At 40.7% G+C, this 24,103-nt stretch overlaps 1 protein-coding gene across 2 annotated transcripts in view; it reads left to right on the plus strand.

The window, feature by feature from the left end:
• Positions 1-24,103, plus strand: part of ARHGAP28 (Rho GTPase activating protein 28) — a 59,915-nt gene that overhangs the window by 27,276 nt on the left and 8,536 nt on the right. For both annotated transcript variants that reach the window (XM_011994355.1, XM_011994356.1), the window contains 6 exons: positions 3,501-3,663; positions 8,463-8,545; positions 11,213-11,410; positions 11,757-11,870; positions 16,190-16,246; positions 17,846-17,970. In XM_011994355.1, coding sequence (XP_011849745.1) covers positions 3,501-3,663; positions 8,463-8,545; positions 11,213-11,410; positions 11,757-11,870; positions 16,190-16,246; positions 17,846-17,970 — 740 coding nt within the window. The remainder of the gene's footprint in view (positions 1-3,500; positions 3,664-8,462; positions 8,546-11,212; positions 11,411-11,756; positions 11,871-16,189; positions 16,247-17,845; positions 17,971-24,103) is intronic.

A 24,103-nucleotide genomic window follows, 5' to 3' on the forward strand; every position in this document is an offset into this window, starting at 1 on the left:
AAAAATGCTTCTCAAAGGCTAATCATTCCTTCAGAATGTTCTTATAGGCACATGCATTCCTGGACCACATATAGGTCAAAGTCTTTTTTCTTCCCAGTTTTACGTAGTTTCAGCCTATTTATTCCATCACTTATTAGTGGAAAATGTAATCCAGATGTTTTCATGGTTTGAGCCCCAGGAAGGCCAATGTGAAAGAAATCTGGGCAAGTGAACAGAAACCGGGAAACACTGCAGTTAGAAAGACATTGAAACGTGATGCGTTAAAGGGCTCTTTATTCCTCTCCTTCATTCAAGCTTTTTATTTAAGCTACCTCCTTTTTTGTAATTCATCCACTGAACTACTAAAAACTCCATTATAATTATCCTCGAATTGAACCACGTCGATGATTCCAGCCCTGTGGTCCGCTAGTGTATCATTACTGTGAACGGTCTGGCCTGGCTTTGTGCTTTAAATGCTTGGGGAGGCTGACAGAGAAGCAACCCTGGGAGGAAGCTGCTGGTTTTAGCCAAACAGGGAACACGCAGCTGCGGAGCCAAGTCCCAGACTCGAGGCCTCAGCTCATTTGGAACCAATTTAATGCTTTGGTTGGTGTTTGCAATGATTTTCTTTCAAAAATGACAGAAATTTGAGCCAAACACCGGGGAATATATTTTATGGAAAGAGACAGACTGTTTGACATGCGAGTTTTTCTTTTTTGACTAGTTCGAATCATTCCAAGGCTGTTCTAAATGTTTTATAATTACCTCACCTGGCTTATTTAGGCTGGTCATTTGCATTTGTATAAAACTACCTCCAAAATAGAGTCAGGTTGCATTTTTGCTGAAGGGAGTTTTAATGACAAGACTTCTCATCCTTGCCTAGTGCTCTCAGTAACAGGGGTCAGAAAAACAGGGCTTCGGAACCTCTAAGTGCTCCCTGTCTTTGGCAAGGTAAACTCACACCTGGTTGATATGGTTTCACATTGGGACCACCATATATAGGTCAGCTCTGTTCAGAACCAAAAAACAGACATTCTTTCTCTCAGCGTTGCTTTATACCAGCCATCCAGACAAGATGACGCGGTATTATTCCCTAAACAGTCACACCGCATACGTGTGGGGTTCCCATAGTAATGACACTGCGGGTTAGAAGAGACCTGAGAGTGGGGGAGGGGCAAGCAGTCAGTGCAGCGTTTATTGGGAGCTGTCAGCAGGACCTGCCACTTGTTTTGATCTTGGGAATGTCGTTTTAATGTTCCGTTGTACATTGGGAAGCTTGAAGCACAGACCATACCCTAGTCAGCTGCAGAGTCAGGATAAAATCCTAAAGGATCTGGTTGTAGCACCTGCCCTTGACCCAGGTGCCCTGTTGCCCCTTAGGTGACCGGGCACTACTCACAGGTTAGGATGGCCACATTCGTGATTCAGATAGATTCCTTTGGCAGAGGTATGTGGAAAATGAATTTGAATTCTTCTCCTCTCGCTGGTGCTTCCTGTGCACAGTGGTACCAGGCGATTGATGGGAAATGCTTACTCCTCCTCCTGTATTTTTCCTGTTAACAACACTGCCATCTGCCATTACAAATCAGATGGAAATCATCTTGGAAAATCATCTCTGATGATTATTTCTCCCTCTGAGTCTCATATTCAATCCATCACTGATTCTTGAGAATTTTCCCTCCTGGGCATTTCTTAAATGCCTCCTCTCCTTTCTGTCCTACAACTGTTTATCCAGATTAGTCCTTAGTTATCCGTTCCTGGAAGTGGTGCCGTGGCCTGATAACTGGGTTCTTTGCCTGTCACTTGCTTCCACCCACCTGACCTGTGCCAAGCTCCACGCTCCCCCAAATCATTTTCCCATCTGGCTGTCAGAAAAGATAAATTTACCCTTGCCGTTCCTGTGCTTAGAGATGTTCCAGTCTGCCTCATTGCCTACAGGGTGAAGGCTAGTCCCCTTAGCACTGGCGCTGGCTGCTCTCCAGCCTCATTCCTTGCCCTTGATGTGCCAGCAAGGCTGAATGAACTGGAGTTCCGCAGACACTGGATCTGCTGGCATTTGTATCACTGCTTGAGCAGGATCCCCTTCGATTTCCTCTCTCCTGTAATCCTCAAGACTTGGCCCTAGCAGCGTTTGACTCCTCTCTTTCCTGGCTGCATAGCACCAATACATGACTTTTCTTACAGCATGTGCACTCTGAATTCGTAATATCAGCCCATGAAATAGTCCCACCCACTAGATTACAGGACACCGAAAGGCAAAGAATGGATCTCATACATCCTCCTCTTTTCAGAGCCCACTCTATATCTTTCATTCTAGAAAGAACTTTATATTTATGCTTAAGATTTTGTAAAGTGTATTTATCACCAAAGCGTTTCTTGATTAGCTGAAGTATTCCTGTAAGATTGAAAGCTTCTCCAGGACAAGAAGAAAATCTCCTTTTGATATTATCAGTAGGGGTTAGAGGGTGCATCATACTCACGTGTATCTCTGTAAGAAACTTGTGCTGCCAGGGACCTCCAGTTTGCAGGCTCTGGGAGCCAAGAGAGTGATTATGGCTGGCTGGTTAATGAGCTGATCCTTATTAGGAAAAGGTCAGATGTGCACACTGACTCTGGCTGTGCATGCTCAAGGCCAGAAAAATTAGGCTTCTCATGAGAATAAAGCAGAGGTCTTAAAGAAACAGAGCTTTTAGAGTTCCCTTTCTAAGTATCCTTTCTGGAGCCGTTAGTGTCAGCTGGGAGACTCACTATAACTGCTAGCATTATAGGTAAACCTTGTAGTTCAAAGGAGCAGTAAAAAATGAGTTTGCCTTTGAAAAGAAACATGAAGCCTGAGTGGCATTGATAATCAGATGAATTAATAATGTAAAATTTGTAAGCCAAGTAGAACTTACGGAGGCTTAGAGATTTTTTTAAAAGTATTTGCACAGTGTTCCAAAGCTTACGAAGGATTGGGCAAGCGTGCAAACATGTGGAAGACATGTGTCTGTCTTGGAATAAAACTTTGCTGTCACTGCTCCAGGAAGATGTCATAGGTTTGCATGTTGCAGTGAGGTCACAGTTACTTTGTTGGGATAGTTCTCATTCTGTGTGTGAACTGGCTAAGAGGCAAACCTTCTTGATCTAATTTAGAAATAGAGGATAGCAGAAGGCATTATGAAATAGGGGGAACGGAGACTTTGTCAGAATCCAACAGTGTATTTATCATGTGGGAATAGCGGTATTCTGCCAAAACCACAGAAATGAAACTGTGATCAGAGTAGAGAACTTCTATATTTGTGTAGAATTAGAAAATTATTTCAAGATTAACATTATCTTTTAAATATTTTAGAAAATTGTTTTTAAAAATTCGTCCTCACATAGCTATTTCCCTTAATCCCTTTGAAAAAAATTACTCTTAGGAGACATTACCTTACCAGTCTGTTTATAAAAATACTTTATGTAAGAACAGTTTTGGAAGGGGAAAATGGGGTCACGTGGTAAAAACGCATTGAATATTGACTGTTTTCCTTGATTTACAGCAATACCGTGAAGAACTTGATGCCAAGTTTAATGCTGATAAATTTAAGTGGGACAAAATGTGCCATAGAGAAGCTGCAGTAATGTTGAAAGCATTTTTCAGAGAACTACCCACCTCTCTCTTCCCTGTGGAATACATACCTGCCTTCATCAGTCTAATGGAAAGTAGGTGGAAGACGTCAAATGTGAATACACTAAGATATAAGGTCATTAAAGTGAGAGCAGAAGAGAGATGCTGAATCAAATGTGCTCATGTATAGATTTGCTGTGTCCTGACAGTGCTTAGTGGAATATTAAGTTTGATGGCAAACAGTCACCTACTTACATACTTATATACTTAAGCCTGGTTTAGAGGGTTTTATAATCATTAAAAGGCAGAGGGGTTTGCAGAAAGACCAGGCTCTTGAGATTTGGATTCCTGTGCCACCATCTGTTAGCCATGCAATCAAACCTTCTGAGCCTCAGTTACTACGTCTGTAAATTACAGATCATAATTACTTGTCAGGGTAGCCATGGATATTGAATGAAGTCATTTAGAATAGAGCCTGGTGTGTGGTAATGCATCAAAAAATAGGACATCACTCTCTTTCTTAAATCTGAGGTCCTAGGTCTGATGATGCAGCATGCAATAAATACTTCACAGAAGATAATTTGTCTCTGAAAATTACAAAGTCACATCACGTTTCTGAAAATTACAAAGTCATATAGATTAGGCCTTTAAGTGAAATGTGTGGGCAAAAGCACAAAAATTATAAAGTGTGTGTCGTAATTGACAGGAATCATTTGGCATGGTTTGAGCATAAAGGTTGAATATTGTGGAGGATGTAACAAGAGAAAAGTTTGGAAAAGTAGAATGGGGGTACATAGTGGGGGCTTTAACTGTTAACCTGGGGAGTTCAGGTGTCAGAAGTCTAAATATGTATGAGCATGCTAAGTAAATGTTGATTCTACATGGACCGAAAAGGTCTGTGTCCAAACTGAGAGGACACACCCCATCTAGAGACACTGACCACTGCTTGGTTCTCGATAATGGTTGCTGTGCCAGACTGAGAGCCAAATCCAGGCTTTAATGGGAAAACCTAATTTGAGAATGTCAGCCACTAATTTTTTTTGTTTGTTTGAGACAGAGTCTTGCACTGTTGCCCAGGCTGGAGTGCAGTGGCGCAATCTTGGCTCATTGCAACCTCCGCCCCCTGGATTCAAGTGATTCTCCTGCCTCAGCCTCCCAAGTAGCTGGGATTACAGGTGTGCACCACCACACCTGGCTGATTCTTGTATTTTTAGTAGAGATGGGGTTTTGCCATGTTGGCCAGGCTTGTCTCAAACTCCTAGCCTCAAGTGATCTCCCCACCTCGCCCTCCAAAGTGCTGAGATTATAGGCATGAGCCACCATACCTGGCCCAGCCACTAATTTAAATTTTAAAATGTTGTGTGGACTTAACAGGTGATGTCTGTATCTGCCAGTTTACAATCTTCTGCAGTTTGGCCAGAACTACAAAATCATTAAAATTACAATGAAAGAAAATAATAGATCCTAAGTTGTGTGACAAAATCTGTCCTAAAATATATGTAGATTCTAAATCTTTGAATGTTTTAACTAAACCAGATTCATAAAATAATCTTTTGTGTCTTAACAGAATAAGGCAGGCAAGGCAGTTGTTTTCTAAGCTTTAATTCACATGCTGTCCGTGACTAGTATCTCTTTTCTTTGTAAGCTTACTGTTTTTATTTTATGAGAAAAACTTGCTAAGAGAGAAGAGCTACTAATTTCCTTCATTCATGTTTATTTCAGATATTGTATTTTTTCAGTTCTAGAATTTTCAGTTGGTGCTTTTAGAATACTTTTTGTTTTTCTGTTGACGTGACCTATCTCTTCATGCATTAGAATCATATTTTCCTTCACAGCATTGAGCACAGGTACAATAGCTGCTTCAGAATTGGCAGCAGGTGCAGTGGCTCACGCCTGTAGTCACAGCACTTTGGGAGGCCGAGGCGGGCGGATCACAAGGTCAGGAGATCGAGACTATCCTGGCTAACATGGTGAAACCCTGTCTCTATAGCAGGGCATGGTGGCGAGCGCCTATAGTCCCAGCTACTCGGGAGGCTGAGGCAGGAGAATTGAGCCGAGATCGCGCCACTGCACTCCAGCCTGGGCGACAGAGCAAGACTCTTGTCTCAAAAAAAAAAAAAAAAATTCCTGTTGGCTAGTTCCAACACCTGGGATATCTCAGGGTTGATCTCTGTCTTCTCTAAGAGTAGGTTACACTTTCCTGTTACTTTGTATGTCAAGTAAGTTTAAAGCTTATTCCGAACATTATGAATATAGTGTTTGGAGACCATGGATTCTGAAGTATTTCTCCAAAGAATGTTGTTTGGTTTCTTTTTCTATTGTTGCTCTTTGAAGCAGGCAGTTTGCTTGGCTGGACTCAAATTGCCAGTGGTCTTTTGGGCAGGAGCTTGATTCTCTGTTCAGTTGTTCAGTCCTTTGCCGTGTTACCCCACACACATGGTTTGGGGCTCAGCCAGAGGTTTGGGTGAAGTTTATACCAGAATTAGGGTCTTCCATCTCTGGATCACTCATTTGTTTTTGTTTTTTGGTATTTTGAATTGTGTAAGGAGGATTCAAAACCTCTAATTCCAGATCTGTTCAGAGAATCATATTTAAGAAGGGTATATGAATATATTAATTTTCATCTTCCAAAATATTCAATCCTTATGTTCAAACCATGCCAAATGATTCCCTGTCAGTTACAAAACATACTTCATAGTTTTTGTGCTTTTACCCAAATACTTCACTTAAGACCTAATCTGTATGACTTTGTAATTTTCAGAAATGTTGTGTGACGCACTTTTCAGAGACAAATTACCTTCTGTGTAGCATTTACTGCATGCTGCATCATCATTGCTGCCTATCTGACTGCAGCCAGTACATTTCACTGAAGGGAGAGGTTCTGAGAAATATCCTGAAAGGGTTCAAAAAGGAGTCCACATTCCTTCGTATAGCTTTGAAAGTGAAAAATACTATATTGCAGGTGGTTGATTTGATACCAGCGAACCCTGCAGGAAGCCCAGAGTTCTGGCCTGCTACCAGCAGGAAATAATGACCTTTTTGCCACCTAAGTAAGCTCTAGTTGTAACAAGATTTTCTGAAGGGGAGGACTGTGAACAAGTGCATGTGTGTGTGTTTAAGCTGTGCCTCTCAATACCGTCAGATGGAGCTCAGAGAACACAGAGCCTTTCCCACTAATATTACTTTCTCTGTTCAAACTTGACCCCAACCTTGACTGTAAAATTAAGGACTAGTAGTTCATCAATCAAGCCTCGGATGCTTTCATTACTTGCTTAGTAACTTTCTGGGGAAATAACGACCTCAGGAGAGGGAATACTCGTGGCTGGGATGTATTAAATGAATTAACTACAAAACTATTAACCACAAAACAGTGTTTCCTAAGTAAAATGAAAAGGGAATATTTGCAAAATTAAACTTAATCTTAAAAGAGTTTCATAATTTCTCTGAAATTAATGGACACACAGTGGTCCCAAGCCTGTATCTGCGTCTCTTGGTTTTTTTCCCCCCAGAGTTGTTTGTTTGTTTGTTTTTTTAATTGCATTGGAAGATTAGAGACCGTTCTCAGACTGCAGTTTATGCACTAACATAATGTCTTATCTGCCCCTAAATGCTTTGCACTGAGACTTGCTCTTAAAGTTTCTATTATTCAGGCAAGCTCACATCAACCTGTATTTGCTGTTTTCAGTAACATCCTGGACCTGTGTCATTATAAATTTGATACAAGTATCTACAAATCCACACGTGGATTTTTCTTCAACAATATGATCCTCCCTCTCTCGCCATATGACTTGGTTGTATACACTTGTCATCTACTCCTGAACTCTAGCACACACAGCTCCAGTAACCTAGTAGCTTGTCACAAGTGTTTCCACTGCTGTACAGCTCAGTTAACTTCACCGGCAGCTGACTGCCTTCCAGCCACTGAATAGAAACAGATAGATTTTCCTTCAACTGGAGAACTCCCCAGAGATTCCTGAACATAATGCTTTCCTACAGGAACTCCCCACCAAGACACCATTTTGAAGAGAATACAGAGGGACAAAGGAAAGCCTAGATTCTCTGGTGTATTCTAAATTTTCAGCACAGCTGGTCGTGGATTATCCAGCTGTGGATGGAATCCCAGAGTATAAATGCCAACCCTCTGGCGCCATCTTGTGTCATTATTGAGGAAGAAAATCCTCAACAATCTCCAAAGATCCAACTACAGTCGTCACCTTCCCTAAGCGTCCATGAAAGATCTAGAATAAGTGTCATAGATCGTAAAAAAAAAAAAAAAAAAAAAAAAGAGCAAACATGTAGAAAGATAACTATGTACAGGTACTGATTTAAGCACTCTACCTATATTAACTCATTTAATCCTCATAACAGCCTGTGAGGTAGGTACAATGACTATTCCTATTTTACAGATAATCAAGTAGATACAGATAATCAAGTAGATTAAATAACCTGCCCCAGGTCACACAGCGACTAAATAGTAGACCAGGATTGGAACCTGGTTCTAAATCTGTGTTCCTAATACTTACACTTTTCTGCCTCATTATATGGAAGCAAGATTTTTTTTCTCTTATATTGAGCTTTACTTCTATTTATAGTATTAAAGGAAGGGAAGGTCTGTGAAAGTACTTTGAAAGGGAAGTGCTATCCAACTTCAGAATTATTCTGAGGATCTCGTTGGCCACCTGCCTCAACAATGGCATGGTGGGATAGGAAAAGGAACTTGATGGACGGAGGCGCCTGTCCAAGTGAAGAAATTTACATTGCTGGGCACAAAACCTGAGTCTTTACCACCACAAGCTGTCAGGAGCCCTCCTGTGCCACCAGATGCTAGCAAGAAATGCTGTCGGGATGCATCAGGGTTATTTAAAATGTATGCCTATTTCTGTTTTCTTGTTAGGAGGGCCTCACGTCAAAGTACAGTTTCAAGCCTTACACCTCATGGTCATGGCGCTGCCTGATGCCAACAGGGATACAGCTGAGGTACGTCGTGTCCACCTCACGGCTTGTCAGGGGGCTCTTATTGCTCAGAGGATGTGGCTCATATAGGAAAATGAAAATGGAGGTGACAACTCACTGAGCCACCTGAGCATGCTGCCAACACACGGCCTTTCTGCGCTCCCACTGCCCTTCTCCTGAGGAAGACAAGAAAGAGTGGAGAGCTTGGTATCTTCTTTTTTTTTTGAGAGACAGAGTTTCGCTTTGTCACCCAGGCTGGAGTGCAGTGGCACGATCACAACTCACTGCAGCATTGACTTCCCAAGGCCAGGTGACTCTCTCATCCCAGCCTTCCAAGTAGCTGGGACTACAGGCATGCGCCACCACACCCGGCTTTTGTAGAGACAGGGTTTCGCCATGTTGCTCAGGCTGGTCTCTTAACCCCAGGGCTCAAGTAATCCTCCTGCCTCAGCCTCCCAAAGTGCTGGGATTACAAGTGTGAGCCACCACACCCGAGTGGTATCTTTAACTTTCATTCACTCTGTTCACCCCAGAGATATTGGCTGTCTATCCTGTGTCAGGCACGGGGCAAGGTGTTAGGAGTAGGAGAAGAGGCAAAGATGAAGGCTTAAATGGGACAATGTCAGAAGTCAATAAGAGCATTATGTAACTTGTAAAATAGACTCTAGAATTGCTGGTTCTCAGCTACTCTACTCATGTTAGTCTGATGTACAGAAGTGGAAAGAAAACTCTGATGAGCGTCCTCGGGGAGGAATTGGAAATCACTAGTTTAAATTATATTTCCAATGTGTTCACGTTTTTAAATTTGTGAAAATAATTTAAATACTTCCAGAATTTCAGAATTTTAGAGATCATCTGATAGAATTTGGTCATTTTACATATTAGGAAAATGAAGCAGAAAAGTGATTTCTCCACTAATATATAATAGAACATTTGATATAATCATATTCTATAGTTTCATCCCCAATGTTTCTCCCTTTATTTCACATTTATTCTTTGCTATATGTTGGTAAAAATCAAAGTTTCTCTTGCTCTCTGGATAATCATTCTATATACAATAGGAAATTTATTTTAAGTACAACAGGTATTTGGAATCTTTGAAATGAAATTGAGATAAGGATGAGTTGAAAAGAGATGGTAATTTTGAGGCCAGTAAACATAATGCTGAAAACAAAGATGGTTGTTAGTGCTGCCTCTTATCACACATTTCAGTGTTCTAAGGACCTTCCTCCCACACAGCGAAAATATCTATGTCAATTATAATGTATGTCAGTCATATTATATCCTTGAGGCGAGGGCAGAGATCAGCTATGACATAAAAATGACCTTTTCTAATATAATTCAGTAATTTTTCAAAAGCTGAAAATTTATTAGCTTGTTTTTTGGCTTTGTGTACACAGTGTTCTTTTATCAAAAAAAAATCCATCTGGTGTCAAATATCTGAGTTAAAACATCATTTACCCTTTCATACAACTGAGGATGCAGCATTTATCAAATAATTTAATACATTTCTAACAAAAGGTCCCCCCAGAACATCACGGGACTGGTGAGGATGTTACACACATGCGCTCTCTCTCTGTCTCCCCCTCCCTCCCTCCCTCTCTCTCAATTTTTTATTCTAAATTGTGACTGGAGCTAAGATTGCGGCTGGTGTGAGTTAGAGGTCAAGAACTCTAACTGAAGAATTGGTTCCTTTGGTTCAGATCCTGGCTCTGCCACTTAATTAACTGATGCTGGGCAAAGCTGCTTAGCCCCTCTCCACCTGGCTCTCTTCATCTGTGAAATAATAATAGTACCCCCCTCACAGGGTTTGAATGATGAGAAGTGAATATATATAAAATACTAAGGGTAACGCCTGGCTCACAGCAAACCCTCAAATGAATGCTGACTATTATTACTCTTCAGTGCTGTTTTTCTCATTGCGAATACCGTATGGTGGAATTCAAACTCGGAAAGCCAAAGAGCACTTCTTTTGGGGATTTCATTTGTCTTGGTGAACTTCAGAAGTTTCTGATAAGTATTTATACTTCGGTAACACAGCAAACTTGTATTAAGCTTTGTCAATTCTTTTTTTTTTTTTTTTTTGCTTCAAATACCTGCACACAAACATTTGCTTTTGGCCAGCTGACAATTTCCAAGTTGAAAAGCATAGAAAAATAGCACCCAAAAAGTCCATTTTTTTAAATTGTTGAGTTGAGTTTACATTCAGGCTGAGGAATGAGACACTCCTGTTGTTTAAGTGGATTTTCCTCTCCCTAGGAAATGGTAAATAGTTTTCAACAACAATGCTTTAAGGTAAGGGTATTTTTCAGAATTACTTTCCTTCACAACAAAACTACCTTTCGTGTTTATTGAACTGCAGCGTTTTCTCTTCCTGGTTTATATTTAATTTTAACACTTGTCAAACTCTTTTAGGATAAAAGAAAAGAAAATGCAAACCATATTTATAGAAACTGCAATATAATAAAATCCATTAAAATGGCCACTTTTACGAAGCAGACATTTGAATATACTGCTCACATTTCTTCTCGGTACTTTTAACCAGTTAGAGGGGAAACATGGTACGTTGAACCATTCTGTACTTCTGACAGTTCTCTGGCAGCAGAGTGAATGGGAACAGAATGAACGATAGCAATCAGGGGCACCTTTTGACGGTGTGCAATTGTATGACATGATGCTGTTTCTTCTTAGGCCCTCATGACATTCTTCAGTAAAGTGATCGCCAATGAATCAAAAAACCGAATGAGTCTGTGGAACATTTCTACAGTGATGGCACCAAACCTTTTCTTCAGTAGAAGCAAACACTCTGATTATGAAGAATTACTGTTAGCAAACACTGCGGCCCACATCATCCGCCTAATGCTTAAGTACCAGAAAATTTTGTGGAAGGTGAGTGACGTTGTGATGACAGGTCCTCCTCGTAAGTCCATGGCCTCAGGAAATGTAAAGGCTCCGTGACTGGGCAACTCCCTTGGTCACAGGGAAGAAATATGAGAAGATAACCCCAGGTGGCTGTGACATCCTTACAGCTTCCAGAAGGGCTACTCTTTATCACAGTTTCCCTTTGAAACAGGGATCCACATAATTTTTTCTAAACTTTATAAGGACGATGTCACCATTTCTGGCTCCAGGATACCGAGTGACTGGGAGGAGTTGCCATGCCTGAAGACAGAATCTGCTAGGGAGGTTGAATTCAAGTGTTTTCCATCCAGTCCAAGCTATTTTTCTTCTCCAGGTTCCATCTTTTTTGATCACTCAAGTAAGAAGAATGAATGAAGCCACGATGCTGTTAAAGAAGCAGCTCCCGAGTGTCAGGAAACTGCTCAGGAGGAGGACCCTTGAGCGGGAGGTAAGACAGCGAACGAGGCACGGCGATTGTCCGCTGCCTAGATTTGTACTCCTCCAAGGGAGGCGCAAAGTAGCTTGTCATTGAGAACCAAGCGTTTTATATTCTCAAGGATCAGGGCATGTTGTAACTATAAACATCGTGGAAAGTAGGTCCATGACAGAGTATCGGGGTCTTTGCATCTTGTTGAGGGTTATGTGCCTTTTGGTTAAAGTTCTTGAAATATCTCAGTCAGGAAGATTGTTTGATATCCCACCAGAAAGGCTAAAACGGTTCTCGCAAAAGCTGAAAGTCAACATTTTAGTCCCTGTCAACTTGATTTAAGGGCAATCCAGTATCCAAATGTCTAATACTTGGGAAAAGAGATTTCTTCATTGATCAGATAGTAAAGGAATAGCTAATCCTTAAATTATTTTGTGTAAATTCATTGCATTCCAAGGAATTCAGAGTCTTGTTTTAACAGTTATTTGTGTGGAGGCACATAATGGAAACAAGTTTTAGAAGAATTATTTTTACTGCTTTTATTTAACTCGAGGGTGATCACAAGTGCCAGATACTGCATTCAACCTTGAGGAGGATGTGGAGATACCTGAAATTTACTTTGCCCTCAAAGGAATTTATACCTAATGTGGGAGACAAATGTATGTAAGAGCCCCAGGGACCCAGCAGGGAAGCACCAGGCCCGCTGTGCCAGGGCCATGCAGAGGACAAGGAAATGTGCTCTAGCGTGGGAGACTGTGGATGGCTTCATTGAGGATGCAACATTGGAGCTACATTTTTTTTGAGACAGTCTTGCTCCTCCGCCTCCTGAGTTCAATTGATTCTCCTGCCTCAGCCTCCCGAGTAGCTGGGACTACAGGCATGCGCCACCCTGCCCACCTAATTTTTGTATTTTCAGTAGAGACGGGGTATTTTTAGTAGAGTAGGGGTTTCATCATGTTGGCCAGGCTGATCTCAAACTTCTGACCTCAGGTGATCTGCCCGCCTCAGCCTCTCGAAGTGCTGAGATTACAGGCATGAGCCACTGTGCCCTGCCTGGAGCTACACTTCTTTTTATAGAGTTGGAGTCTTGCTCTGTCACCCAGGCTGGAGTGCAGTGGCATGATCATGGCTCACTGCAACCTCGAACTCCTGGGCTCAAGTGATGCTCCTGCCTCAGCCGCTCCAGTAGCTAGGACTATAGATGCATGCCACCACACCTGGCTACCTTTAAAAAAAATTTTTTTTATAGAGACGGCTGTCTCTATAAAAAAAATTTTATATTGCCCAGGCTGGTCTTGAACTCGTGGCCTCAAGCGACCCTCCCACTTTGGCCTCCCAAAGTGCTGGGATTATAGATGTGAGCCACTGTGCCTGGTTGGAGTTGTATCTTGAAGGATACCACTGCGAAAGGAGAAAGTCCAGGGAAAAGGACAGTAAATGCCAAGGCAGCAAGGTGGGAGGGAGTGTTGTTGATTTATCATAATCGTGATGAAAGAGTGTATTCTCTGACTCATGATAGGCAAAGTGACTTCATATCAAGTAAAACCAATACTTTTATTTAGAAATGAAATTTTTTAAAATTTGTTTTAATTGAGAAAAAAAAATCACATAATATAAAATTCACTATGTTAAGCATTTGAAATTGTACCAATTCAGTGTGTTTTAGTATATTCACAATGTTCTGCAACCATCTCAGCTTACTGCAAGCTCTGCTTGCCAGGTTCAAGTGATTCTCCTGCCTCAGTCTCCCAAGTAGCTAGGATTATAGGTGCCTGCCATCATGCCTGGCTAATTTTTGTTATATTTTTAGTAGAGATAGGGTTTCACCATGTTGGCCAGGCTGGTTTTGAACTCCTGACCTCAGGTGATCTGCCTGCCTCGGCCTCTCCAAGTGCTGGGATTGCAGGCGTGAACCACCACACCCAACCTGAAGACTTTTTCTAGTAAGTCCAATGTCTGGACTTCCTTAGACAGTTTCTTCAGAAACTGTTGCTTTTTCTCCTTGTATAGGAGCAATATTTCCTTGACTTTTTTACCTAACAGCTGTTTGTTAAAGAGTGGACATTTTGAATATTATAATGTGGCAACTTTGGAAATCAGATTCTTCTCCCTCCTCAGGGTTTGTTGCTTCTGCTCTTGTACCTATTGTTTGTTTGCTTCATGACTTTTCTCGTGAACTGATTTTGTCAAGTCTGTATGCTTTGTTTTGTGTGGCTATGGAAGTCTATGTTCCATTAGTTTAATGATAACTAATGATCAGACAGAGATTCTCTTAAATGCCTGGAACTAAAAAACCTCCCAGTCTTTGCAGATGAGCAGTGTGTGTGCTGGGGCACCCCTTTAGCACTCAGCAAAGCAGTTTCTAACTCTGCCTGAGCCCTCGCTTCCTGCTTGCACAGAACCTGAGGATCAGCCAGAAGTTTATGTTTCCAGCTCCTTCTCAGTCATGTGGCCTTTATATTCTCAGCAATATTTTAAGGCTTTTTACAACCTTTATTTTCCAAAGCATCTCAATCTCCAGCCTTGCCTCCCAAGCTTTTTAGTTATCTCTTGTTTTCCTCAATTCTGATCCACTGCATCAGGCAACTGTGACAAAAACACTTGCCTGTAAACGTTTTTGACATTACACCCCTTTAGCACCGATCAAGTTCCAAGTTAGGCAAGGTAAAGGCAAGCCTTTTGAGCCAGTCTTTGAGGGAGCCACCAGACAAATGAGAGCAAATCATTAGAATTCTTGAGCGAGGTTCATTCTGCTCCCTGCAGTACCCATGCCAGAAATGCAGGCCGTTATTTTCAAGGCTATCACTGAATTGGAGAGCAGGGGTGGAAAAGCATAAGTAAAAATGACACACGGCTCTTTCTCTTACTTAAGCACTCCCCTAGTTGAAGCCTTTGGATTTGTGTCCAGAGTTCTAAAAGAGTCAATACTGATAGATTTTTGCCAGTTCATCCATTGCTTCGATGGAGGGGCAACCGTTTTCACTCTGGAAAACCATAACAGTATAATTAAATGTGTGGAACAGAGGTCAGGTCAGGCCTCGTCAGTCACTACCCATATGAGCCTGGACAAACTACATTCTTTCTTTGAGCCTCAATGTTCTTATTTCATAAAGTGGGAGGGAGGGCAGATAATGATCTGTTTCACAAAGCTGTCATTAGGACGGACTCACATGTCCGTCACATGTTCACACAGTTCAATGTATGTGAACTGTACATTGCTATATCCATATCACTTTAATGTTTTATTGTAAATAGAACCAAGATAGAATGTAAAGGTTATAAATACCATAGAAGCAAACACTTAAAGATATAGTTTTTCTTTCATACTGTTGTACTATACTGCTTTTTGGTTTTTCTGTTTTTGTTTTTGTTTTTGTCTGTTTTTTTTGAGATGGAGTCTTGCTCTGCCGCCCAGGCTGGAGTGCAGTGGCGCGATCTCGGCTCACTGCAACATCCACATCCTGGGTTCAAGCGATTCTTCTGCCTCAGCCTCCCGAGTAGTTGGGACTACAGGCATGTGCCACCACGCTCGGCTAATTTTTTTGTATTTTTAGTAGAGACGGGGTTTCACCATGTTAGCCAGGATAGTCTAGATCTCCTGATCTCCCCACCTCGGCCTCCCAAAGTGCTCGGATTATAGTCGTGAGCCACCGCGCCCAGCCGCTATATTGTGTTTTTAATTCTTAATTTTGATTGGAATAGACAGTTCATTAACAAGTTACAAATTTAGAAGTCAGGAAAGACCATAGAATAAAAATCAGCCACCTCCAACTTCCCCTCCTGGAGACAAATAGTATCACCACGGCAGGGTGTGTGTACAGGAACATGCAGGTATGTAAACCTTCTGAGATGCTCTATCCGCTTACCAGCAAATATCAATGTATGTTCTTTCCCTTTTAACATGAATGTAGCATACAGGAAACACTGTCCTGAGTCCTGCTTTACTGACTTAACAAATCATGGGGGATTATTTTATATCAGTCCACAAAGCCGGTACCTTTGCTTCTCTGCTTCTTTTGCATGCTATTCCATAGACACACAGTAAGTTATTTCAGTAGTTTCATATTGGTGAACAGTTTGTGTCTAATCTTTGCTGTTACAATCCATGAGTCAGAGAACAAACATCTATATACATCATTGTTCACAAATGAAGTATATTTATAGGATAAATGCATAGATGTGGAGCTGTTGGATTAAAGTGCATATACATTTTGTAATTTTATAAATATTGCCAAAATGTTCTCCGTAAAGATTGTACCAGTTTACACTTCCAAAAGCAACATATGCTTGTTTTCTCAACATTACTCCAACATTACTCCTAAAGACTGTGTTTCCTTTAGACTGCAAGCCCCAAGACTTCAAAGGTACTGCAAAAATCACCCTCGGCAAGAAGAATGGTAAGAAAAATAATTTCCTTTCCCTTCCATTAACTCCCTATATAGTCTTCTCTGGCAACATCCACCACATTTATGTATAATGTTTGTCATGAACTATCCTTCAAACTTGACATTTTCAATGTGGCACATAAAGGAATGGTAGAGGGACCTGACTGGCTGATGATTCAGAATGTGTGCCTGGGCCTCCTATACACAGCTACAATGTTGTGGAAAGTTATAGAAGGAACGAGATTATTACGGTCATCGGTCAGTAGTGTCAGAGTGTGCAATCTATTGTATAGGGAGAGGCGTCTGCAGAGCTGATGAAATAGGACATAGACAATTAAAGGCGTACTTTAGGAGCACAGTCTTGGCTGCAATGAGCCTGGGACTTGGCCCCCATCCAGATGCAAATCCCTCATTATCTTTTCCTGAACTCCTGCTTTCATGGTTCTTGCTGGTAATGTTAGGAGAATACTGTAAGAACTGACTCTGTTCTAAAATATTTTGTGTTAGTTCCTTAGGGCTGCCCTAACAAGGTACCACAAATGAGGTGGCATAAAACAATAGACATTTATGATTCTTTCACAGTTCTTGAGGCTGAAAGTCCAAAATCAGGGTGTCAGCAAGCTTGGCGCCTTCTGAAGTCTGTGAGAGAAGCACCTGCTTCTTGCCCCTCTTTTGCTTTTGGCGATGCCAGTAATCCTCGGCATTCCTCAGCTGGTCTCAGCCTCCATCTTCACATGGCGTTCTTTCTTGTGTCTCTTCTTATAAGGATGCAAGTCACTTGGGTTAAGGGCACACGCTACTGCAGTTTAGACCTCTTATGTAATGACCTCATCTTAACTAATTACATCTGCAATGACGTATTTCCAAATAAGGTCACGTTTCGAGGTACTGACGGGTTAGGGCTTCAATTTGTCTTTTGGGGAGACACAGTTCAGCCCATAACATATTTTTTCTAGGGTATCAATAGAATATTGATAGAATGTGACTCTAAGGAGTCCATTTATATAAATCATCTACATCAACAGCACTATCCTTTGAGAAGGTACAGATTTAAAACAATTAAGAGACACCATCTTTCCCACAGCCACTTACCCTGCTCTGCAGTGTTTTCAGTGCACTTTGAGGGGTCCCGTTTCAAGTGCCCCTGTGGAATTGAATTCGGGCCAGCCACTCATGGCTGCTAACTAAAGAAAGGGTATTGGAGAAGCCATATTTTCTAATTGACTCTTAACATTTTCAAAAGGTTGGTCTTCTTAAAATATATTGAAGTACAGAATTCTGCTTAAAGCAGGGTCAGTTAGGAGTTTGTCCAAGAAATGCATGAATAGAAACATTTGATCTTTGTCATAACCCAGTTTTTCCCCCTCATGATTTTAAGTCATTATAGCAAGACCTGCCCATGTACAGTGAAAGTAAAATCCCAGGTTAAGCTTAGTCATGAGTGAGCCTCCAGCTGAGAAGGAAAGTAGTGTTCCATTCTGGTTAATGTTGATCATAGTGACGTGTTTTCCCAATTCAGAGTAGCACTGATTTTCATAGCTCTTAAGTGCATCATTGAGCTGATATTCACCCTAGTTTGACAGAATGTACTGAATTTCTCCTCCTTGGCAGTCTGACGTGCCGGAAGGAGTCATACGGGTCCATGCTCCACTTCTCTCCAAGGTGTCCATGGCCATTCAACTCAACAGTCAAACCAAAGCCAAAGACATATTGGCAAAATTTCAATATGAAAACAGGTGAGTCAATGTGAATGAAGGTCTCTGCACAAGAAGGAAAACGTTTACCAGACGAATAACTTTCTAGGCATTTACAAATTTGACCTTTTGTAAAATATAGAACCTGTTACTTTAGGGAGTTTACCAGTGGATTACTAGAATGAAAAGAGAATGAATGAAGTTAGATATATGATTGCTAACAACAAAAGTTGTTTTTCAAAGGAATTTCTAGAAATGGGATTCTTAATAGGTATTGTCTATCTTGGTAGCTTCATTTATTCAGTGAGTTTTACCTTTTATTTTATTTTGTTTTATTTATTTATTTATTGAGATGGAGTTTTGCTCTTTTTGCCCAGGCTAGAGTGCAGTTGCACAATCTTGGCTCACTGCAACCTGCACCTCCTGGGTTCAAGTGATTCTCCTCCCTCAGCCTCCCAAGTAGCTGGGATTACAGGCACGCACCACATGCCTGGCTAATATTTTTGTACTTTATTAGTAGAGATGGGGTCTCACCATGTTGGCCAGCCTAGTCTCAAACTCCTGACCTCAGGTGATCCGCCCACCTTGGCCTCCCAAAGTGCTGGGATTAGAGGCATGAGCCACTGCGCCTGCCCAAGTTTTACCTTTTATTTGAATGAAAATATAGCAAGTTAGTTTTGTGGATATCTTGATAGTCCTTCAAGAATAACATTTTCCTAGGCTTGCATTGGCTTTAACATGCCTGTATCAGATAGAGATTATGTAGTTAAGTGGATACCATAGCTGTTACTTTCCTTAAAACATACTACTAATAATTCTTAGAATCAGGATGATACTTACAAAAATTCTTTTTGCAAATCTGCCATGGTCACCTTGAAGGGGCACAGATCATGATAATTTTTGTCTGGACATGCTTACTAAAGAATAAACATTTGTCTTCTGGTTTATAAAGGATGAGAAGTACTCGTTTATCCATTGTAGAGCATGTATGATTTGCTGTCTCTAGTAAGACTGATGGATGGGCCTTAAAATGAAAGCATTCCAGTCATGTTGAAAAGAAGTAGCCTTGTTGAGCAAAAAGCCAATTGAAAAAGTTAACATATTGCACAATTCCATTTGTATAACATTTCTGAAATTAAATTTTATTGTTGGAGGATAGATTAGTTGCCAGAGGTTGGGAGGGTTGATTTGGAAGGGAGATGGTTTTGGTCACTAAAGGCCAACATGAAGGACCCTTATGGTGTTGGAACTTGTGGTGTTGGGATCTTGACTGTGGTGATGGATAACTGACCCTCTATAAAATTCTATTGCAATTAATACACACACACAAATGAGTACAAGTAAAATGGGGAAATCTGAATAAGAAAGGTATATTGTATTAATATCAGTATCCTGATTGTGACATTATGCTGTAGTTGTGTGAATTGCTACCATTGGGGAAAATGGCAGAATACAAAGAATCTCTCTGTATTATGTCTTACAACTACATGTGAATCTACAATTATCTCAATAAAATTTAAATTAAAAGAAAAACAAGTAGCCAGTAAAAGTCATCTATGGTGTGAGGTCAGGATTTTCTACCATCAGGAGAAAAACTCAGGAGATGGGTGCACCAAAATCTCAGAAATTACCACTAAAGGGGGTAGTGGAAGGTAGGGGGTGGAGGAAGGCATAGCGACCGGAAAGGCATGCTGATGGCCTTGGAAGTTTTTTTTTTTTTTGGTATTAGATTATATGATGTGTTCACTTTGTGAAAATTCATCAAGTTGTGTACTTCTGACTTGTGCATTTTATGTATAATATATACACACACGTTAACCCGTTTCCCACTTGCCCCAACAATACGGCACTGAGAGCAAGCTGCACTTTCCTTCCTAAATGGGAAATGGGTTAAAAAAAGAAAAAGAAGAGTAGACAGAGGTCAACAGGAGCCCCAAACATGTATTCCTCTTTGCTATTGGCCTGGACACCTCCACGTAGGCAGTCATACAGAGGCTTGAAATACCATTCAAGGGATTTGGGTATCCAATAGACTTCTAGTTACAGATAATACAAAGCTGACTTTGTACTCTCAAGTAGACCTTTTGTAGAAAGAAAATGTTTCTAATAAAAATAAATTAGAACCAATGACTCCTGATAGACTCAAATCTTTTATAACAACTTCTTTGAAAAATCTTAGTAACTCAGGAATGGAAAACCAAACATCATATGTTCTCGCTTCTAAGTGGGAGCTAAGCTATGAGAATGTAAGGCATAAGAATGACATAGTGGACTTTGGGGACTCAGGGGGAAGAGGGTGAGGAATAAAAGACTACAAATTGGGTTCATTGTATACTGCTTGGGAGATACGCACACCAAAATCTCAGAAATTACCACTACATAATTTACTCTTGTAACCAAATACCTGTTCCCAAAAAACCTATGGAAATAAAAAACTTTTAAAATAATAATTTAAAAAAAATTGTGCCCTATCCGTTCTCTTTACTTGTTAGAACTATGGCCTATTTCAGTTTAAGTGTTGTAAACTGGCCCTGATTTTGCGTCTTTCACTAGAGGCTTATTTCTGACTGCCTACTCAGACCCCCATGTGTTTTAAGTTAAAACAGGAGGGAGAAGACCCATTCCTTTCAGGTACTCTCCCTTACAACTAGTAAACCCTGGACAGTAACACAACAAAAAGCAGAGAAAGACTCTGAAAGGTGGAAAGACGAGGCCTTGAGAAATGACACGGTGGTGAGTTCTGGGAGTTTCCTTATCACCTCCCATGCATCCCAGACAGAACACTGTGGAAACTTCCAACCTGCAACTGACAATAGGCACAGATGAAAAAGAGCCCTAAGGAAAGCCTAGCCAAAGGATTAGGTAAAGGGGTGGCCTAACCACAGAAAACCTTTCTGGCAATATCTGCCCTACTCCAGCCAAACACCAACAGAAAAAACGCGCCACCGCCCCATGGTTTCAGTGGATCCAAGCAGGGAGTGGATCTGCCATCCACCACGTGCCACCTAACACAACCAGGTGGGTGGTCTGATTCCAAGCCAGGGTCGTGTCTGCAGGGTCCTGCAGTGAGCTAAGCTTTCCCCTTCACCCAGCAGCAATGAAACACAGTAGCAGTGAGGCAGTGCAAGGCAGGCCATTTAGCACAAGTGTCAGTAAGGCCCTGAGGGAGCTGAGCCTCTTCCCCCGACCATATGAGCAAAACTGAACAAGGCAGGCCAAAGCAGAGCTTACCTGTTGCCCTTACTAGTATCAGTCAGCCCCAGTGGGGAGCTGAGCCTCCACCTGACACCTGGTGGAAAGGGGTAAGATGTGGGAACAGTTGACACTCTGTTCCCTCCCCTCCTCTTTTCTGGTGTCAGTGGGGCCCAGTGAGGAGCTGAGCTTCACACCCTCAGCCTGCAGCAACAAGGCAGTGTTAGCTTCTGTTTTCCACCACCCTGGTGGCAGCAGAGCCCAGCAGGGAGCTGATCTCACACTCCCAATTGGAGGCAATGAGGCAGAGCCAGTTGCTGTCCTGCTTTCAATGGGGCCCAGCAAGAAGCTGAACATACATGCCCACCCAGACCTTGTGCTAAACCTCAACAGGAAGACTACATGCCAAAAAATGAAGATTAAATAAGCCCCAGAGTCTCATCGTGTCATATCCAAAATGTTCACAATACAACCCAAAGTCACTCATTAAGACAAAACCACAACATGAATGAGAAAAAAGAAACCACAATGTCAACACTAAACTAAATCAAATTCTAGAATTTTCTGACAAGAATGTTATAGCAAATGTCACAAAAAGTACTTCCACAAGCAGTTATGAATTCTGAAACAAATGAAAAAGTAGAAAATATCAGCAAAGAAATAGATGTTATTTAAAAATACAACAAATGGAAATTTACAGAACTGAAAAATGCAAAAACTGAAGTAAAAAACTTGCTGAATGGGTGAAAAAACTTGTTCAGTAGTAGGGTGAAGATAATAGAGGATAGAATTAGCAAACTTGAGGACATATCAATAGTTTATCGATTATGAACAACAGAGAGGAAATAAACCAGAAAAAAAATGAACATAGCCTCAAGGACCTATGGGAGTCTAACAAGTGAGCTACATGTCATACAGAATCCCAAAAGGAGAGGAAATACAGAGTGAGACCTGTCAACTGTGAATTCTATATTCAGCAAAAATGTCCTTCTGGAAATGAGGGAGATATAAAGACATTCTCAGATGAAGGAAAACTAAGAGATTTGTTGCTAACAAATTGACCCATAAAGGATGGCTGAAGAAAGTTCTTTAAACAGAAAGGAAATTATAACAAGGCTTAGAACATCAGAAAGGAAAGGAGAACATCAGAGCGGGTACAAAGAGGGCTATAAACTATCCTACTTCTCATGCATTTTTAAAATCACATTTGGTGAGAGAGGCAAAAATTATATCATCTGATATATTGCTCATTGTATGTAGAGGACACACTTAAGACAATTACATTTTAAAATGGTGGTGCACCCCCACTCCCTAAATGTGGTCTATGCAGAGTGACTTCCTTCCAAAAACTAGTGTGTAAAAAGGGAAAAAGCAACTTTACACCGAAGAAATCTGACCTCAGTTAGGTGATCAGGTTAATATTAGCAGTGATGTCATGTTGATAATATCCAAGTACACCCTTGATATGATAAAAACAGTCCTTTATCTCCGTGGTCTTCCTCCAAGAACACATAATTCCAATCTAAACATGAGAAAAACATCAGAAAAATCCCAGTTGAGGAACATTCTGTAAAATACCCTAGCAGTACTCCTTGAAACTGTTCAGGTCATCAAAACTAAGGCAACTGTGAGAAATTATCAGAGCAGTCTAAGGAGACCCAACTACTATATTAATTTCCCAGTGCTGCCATAACAAATGACCACAAATTGGGTAGCTTAAAAGGTGGAAATGTATTCTCTCACAGTTCAAGAGTCCAGAAGTCTGAAATAAAGATGTCAGCAGGTAGATTCCTTCTAAAAGCTCAGCGGGAGAAACTCTGCCATGCCTCCCTCGTAACTTTTGGTGGTTGACAGCAATCTTGGCATTCCATGGCTTACACATCATTTCAATCTCTTCTCCCATCTTCACATCATCTTTACTCATTTTAGGTGCCACCTAAATCCAGGATGATTTAGTCTCACGATCTTTAACTAATTACATCTCTAAATGCCCTATTTCCAAATAAGGTCAAATTATGAACTTCAGGGCGGGCATGAATTTTGGGGGACACTGTTCAGCCCCCTACAATTATTAAATGTAATGTGAAATTCTGGATAGGATCCTTGAACTGAAAATGAATATTAGGTTAAAATGAAGGTAATCTGAATAAAGTATGGACTTTAGTTAATAATAATGTATCAATATTGGTTCATTAATTGTAACAAATGTACTACATTAATATTAGATGTTTATAACGGGGGGAGCGGTGTGGGGCATATGGGATCTGCCTATACCATCTTCATAGTTTTTCTGTAAATCTAAAAGAGTTCTAAAATTAAATATTTATTTTAAAATTGTTTCCAGGATCTTACCAGTTTTTTTAAAACTACCACTTTTCAATGGTAAAATAATTTCAGAGTAAAATAGGTAAAATTTAGTTATGCCAGAATATCAGGATTATCTTTCCATTTTAAAAATGAAATCTATGCATGCATCAGTGGTCCTCCTTTAACTTACGTGATTTTGAATTCAAAGAACTGAGAATAAATAGAACTATCACACTCATTTGAATAGCTACTACCTTTAAAAAAAAAAAAAGAAGGAAAAAACAATTGCTGGTGAGGATGAGAAGAAATCAGAAATCTTGTGCACCACTGGTGGGAAGTGGGGGTGTAAAAAATGCTACAGCTACTGTAGAAAACAATATGGTGATTCCTCAAAACGTTACAAATAGAATTACCATATGATCCAGCAATTCCACCTGTGGGTACATGGCCAAAAAATTAAAAGCACGACCTCATGGAGACATTTTACTCTCATGTTCACAGCATTATTCACAATAGTTAAAACATGGAAGCATCCTAAGTATTCATCAACAGATGAACGGATAAGCCAAATATGTATATACATATAAGGAAATATGATTCAGCCATAAAAAGGAAAGAAATTCTGACATATGCTACAACATGGATGAACCTCAAGAACGTTATGCTGATGAAATAA

Source organism: Mandrillus leucophaeus, unplaced genomic scaffold, assembly GCF_000951045.1.
Source record: "Mandrillus leucophaeus isolate KB7577 unplaced genomic scaffold, Mleu.le_1.0 Scaffold453, whole genome shotgun sequence".
Lineage (NCBI taxonomy): Eukaryota > Metazoa > Chordata > Mammalia > Primates > Cercopithecidae > Mandrillus > Mandrillus leucophaeus.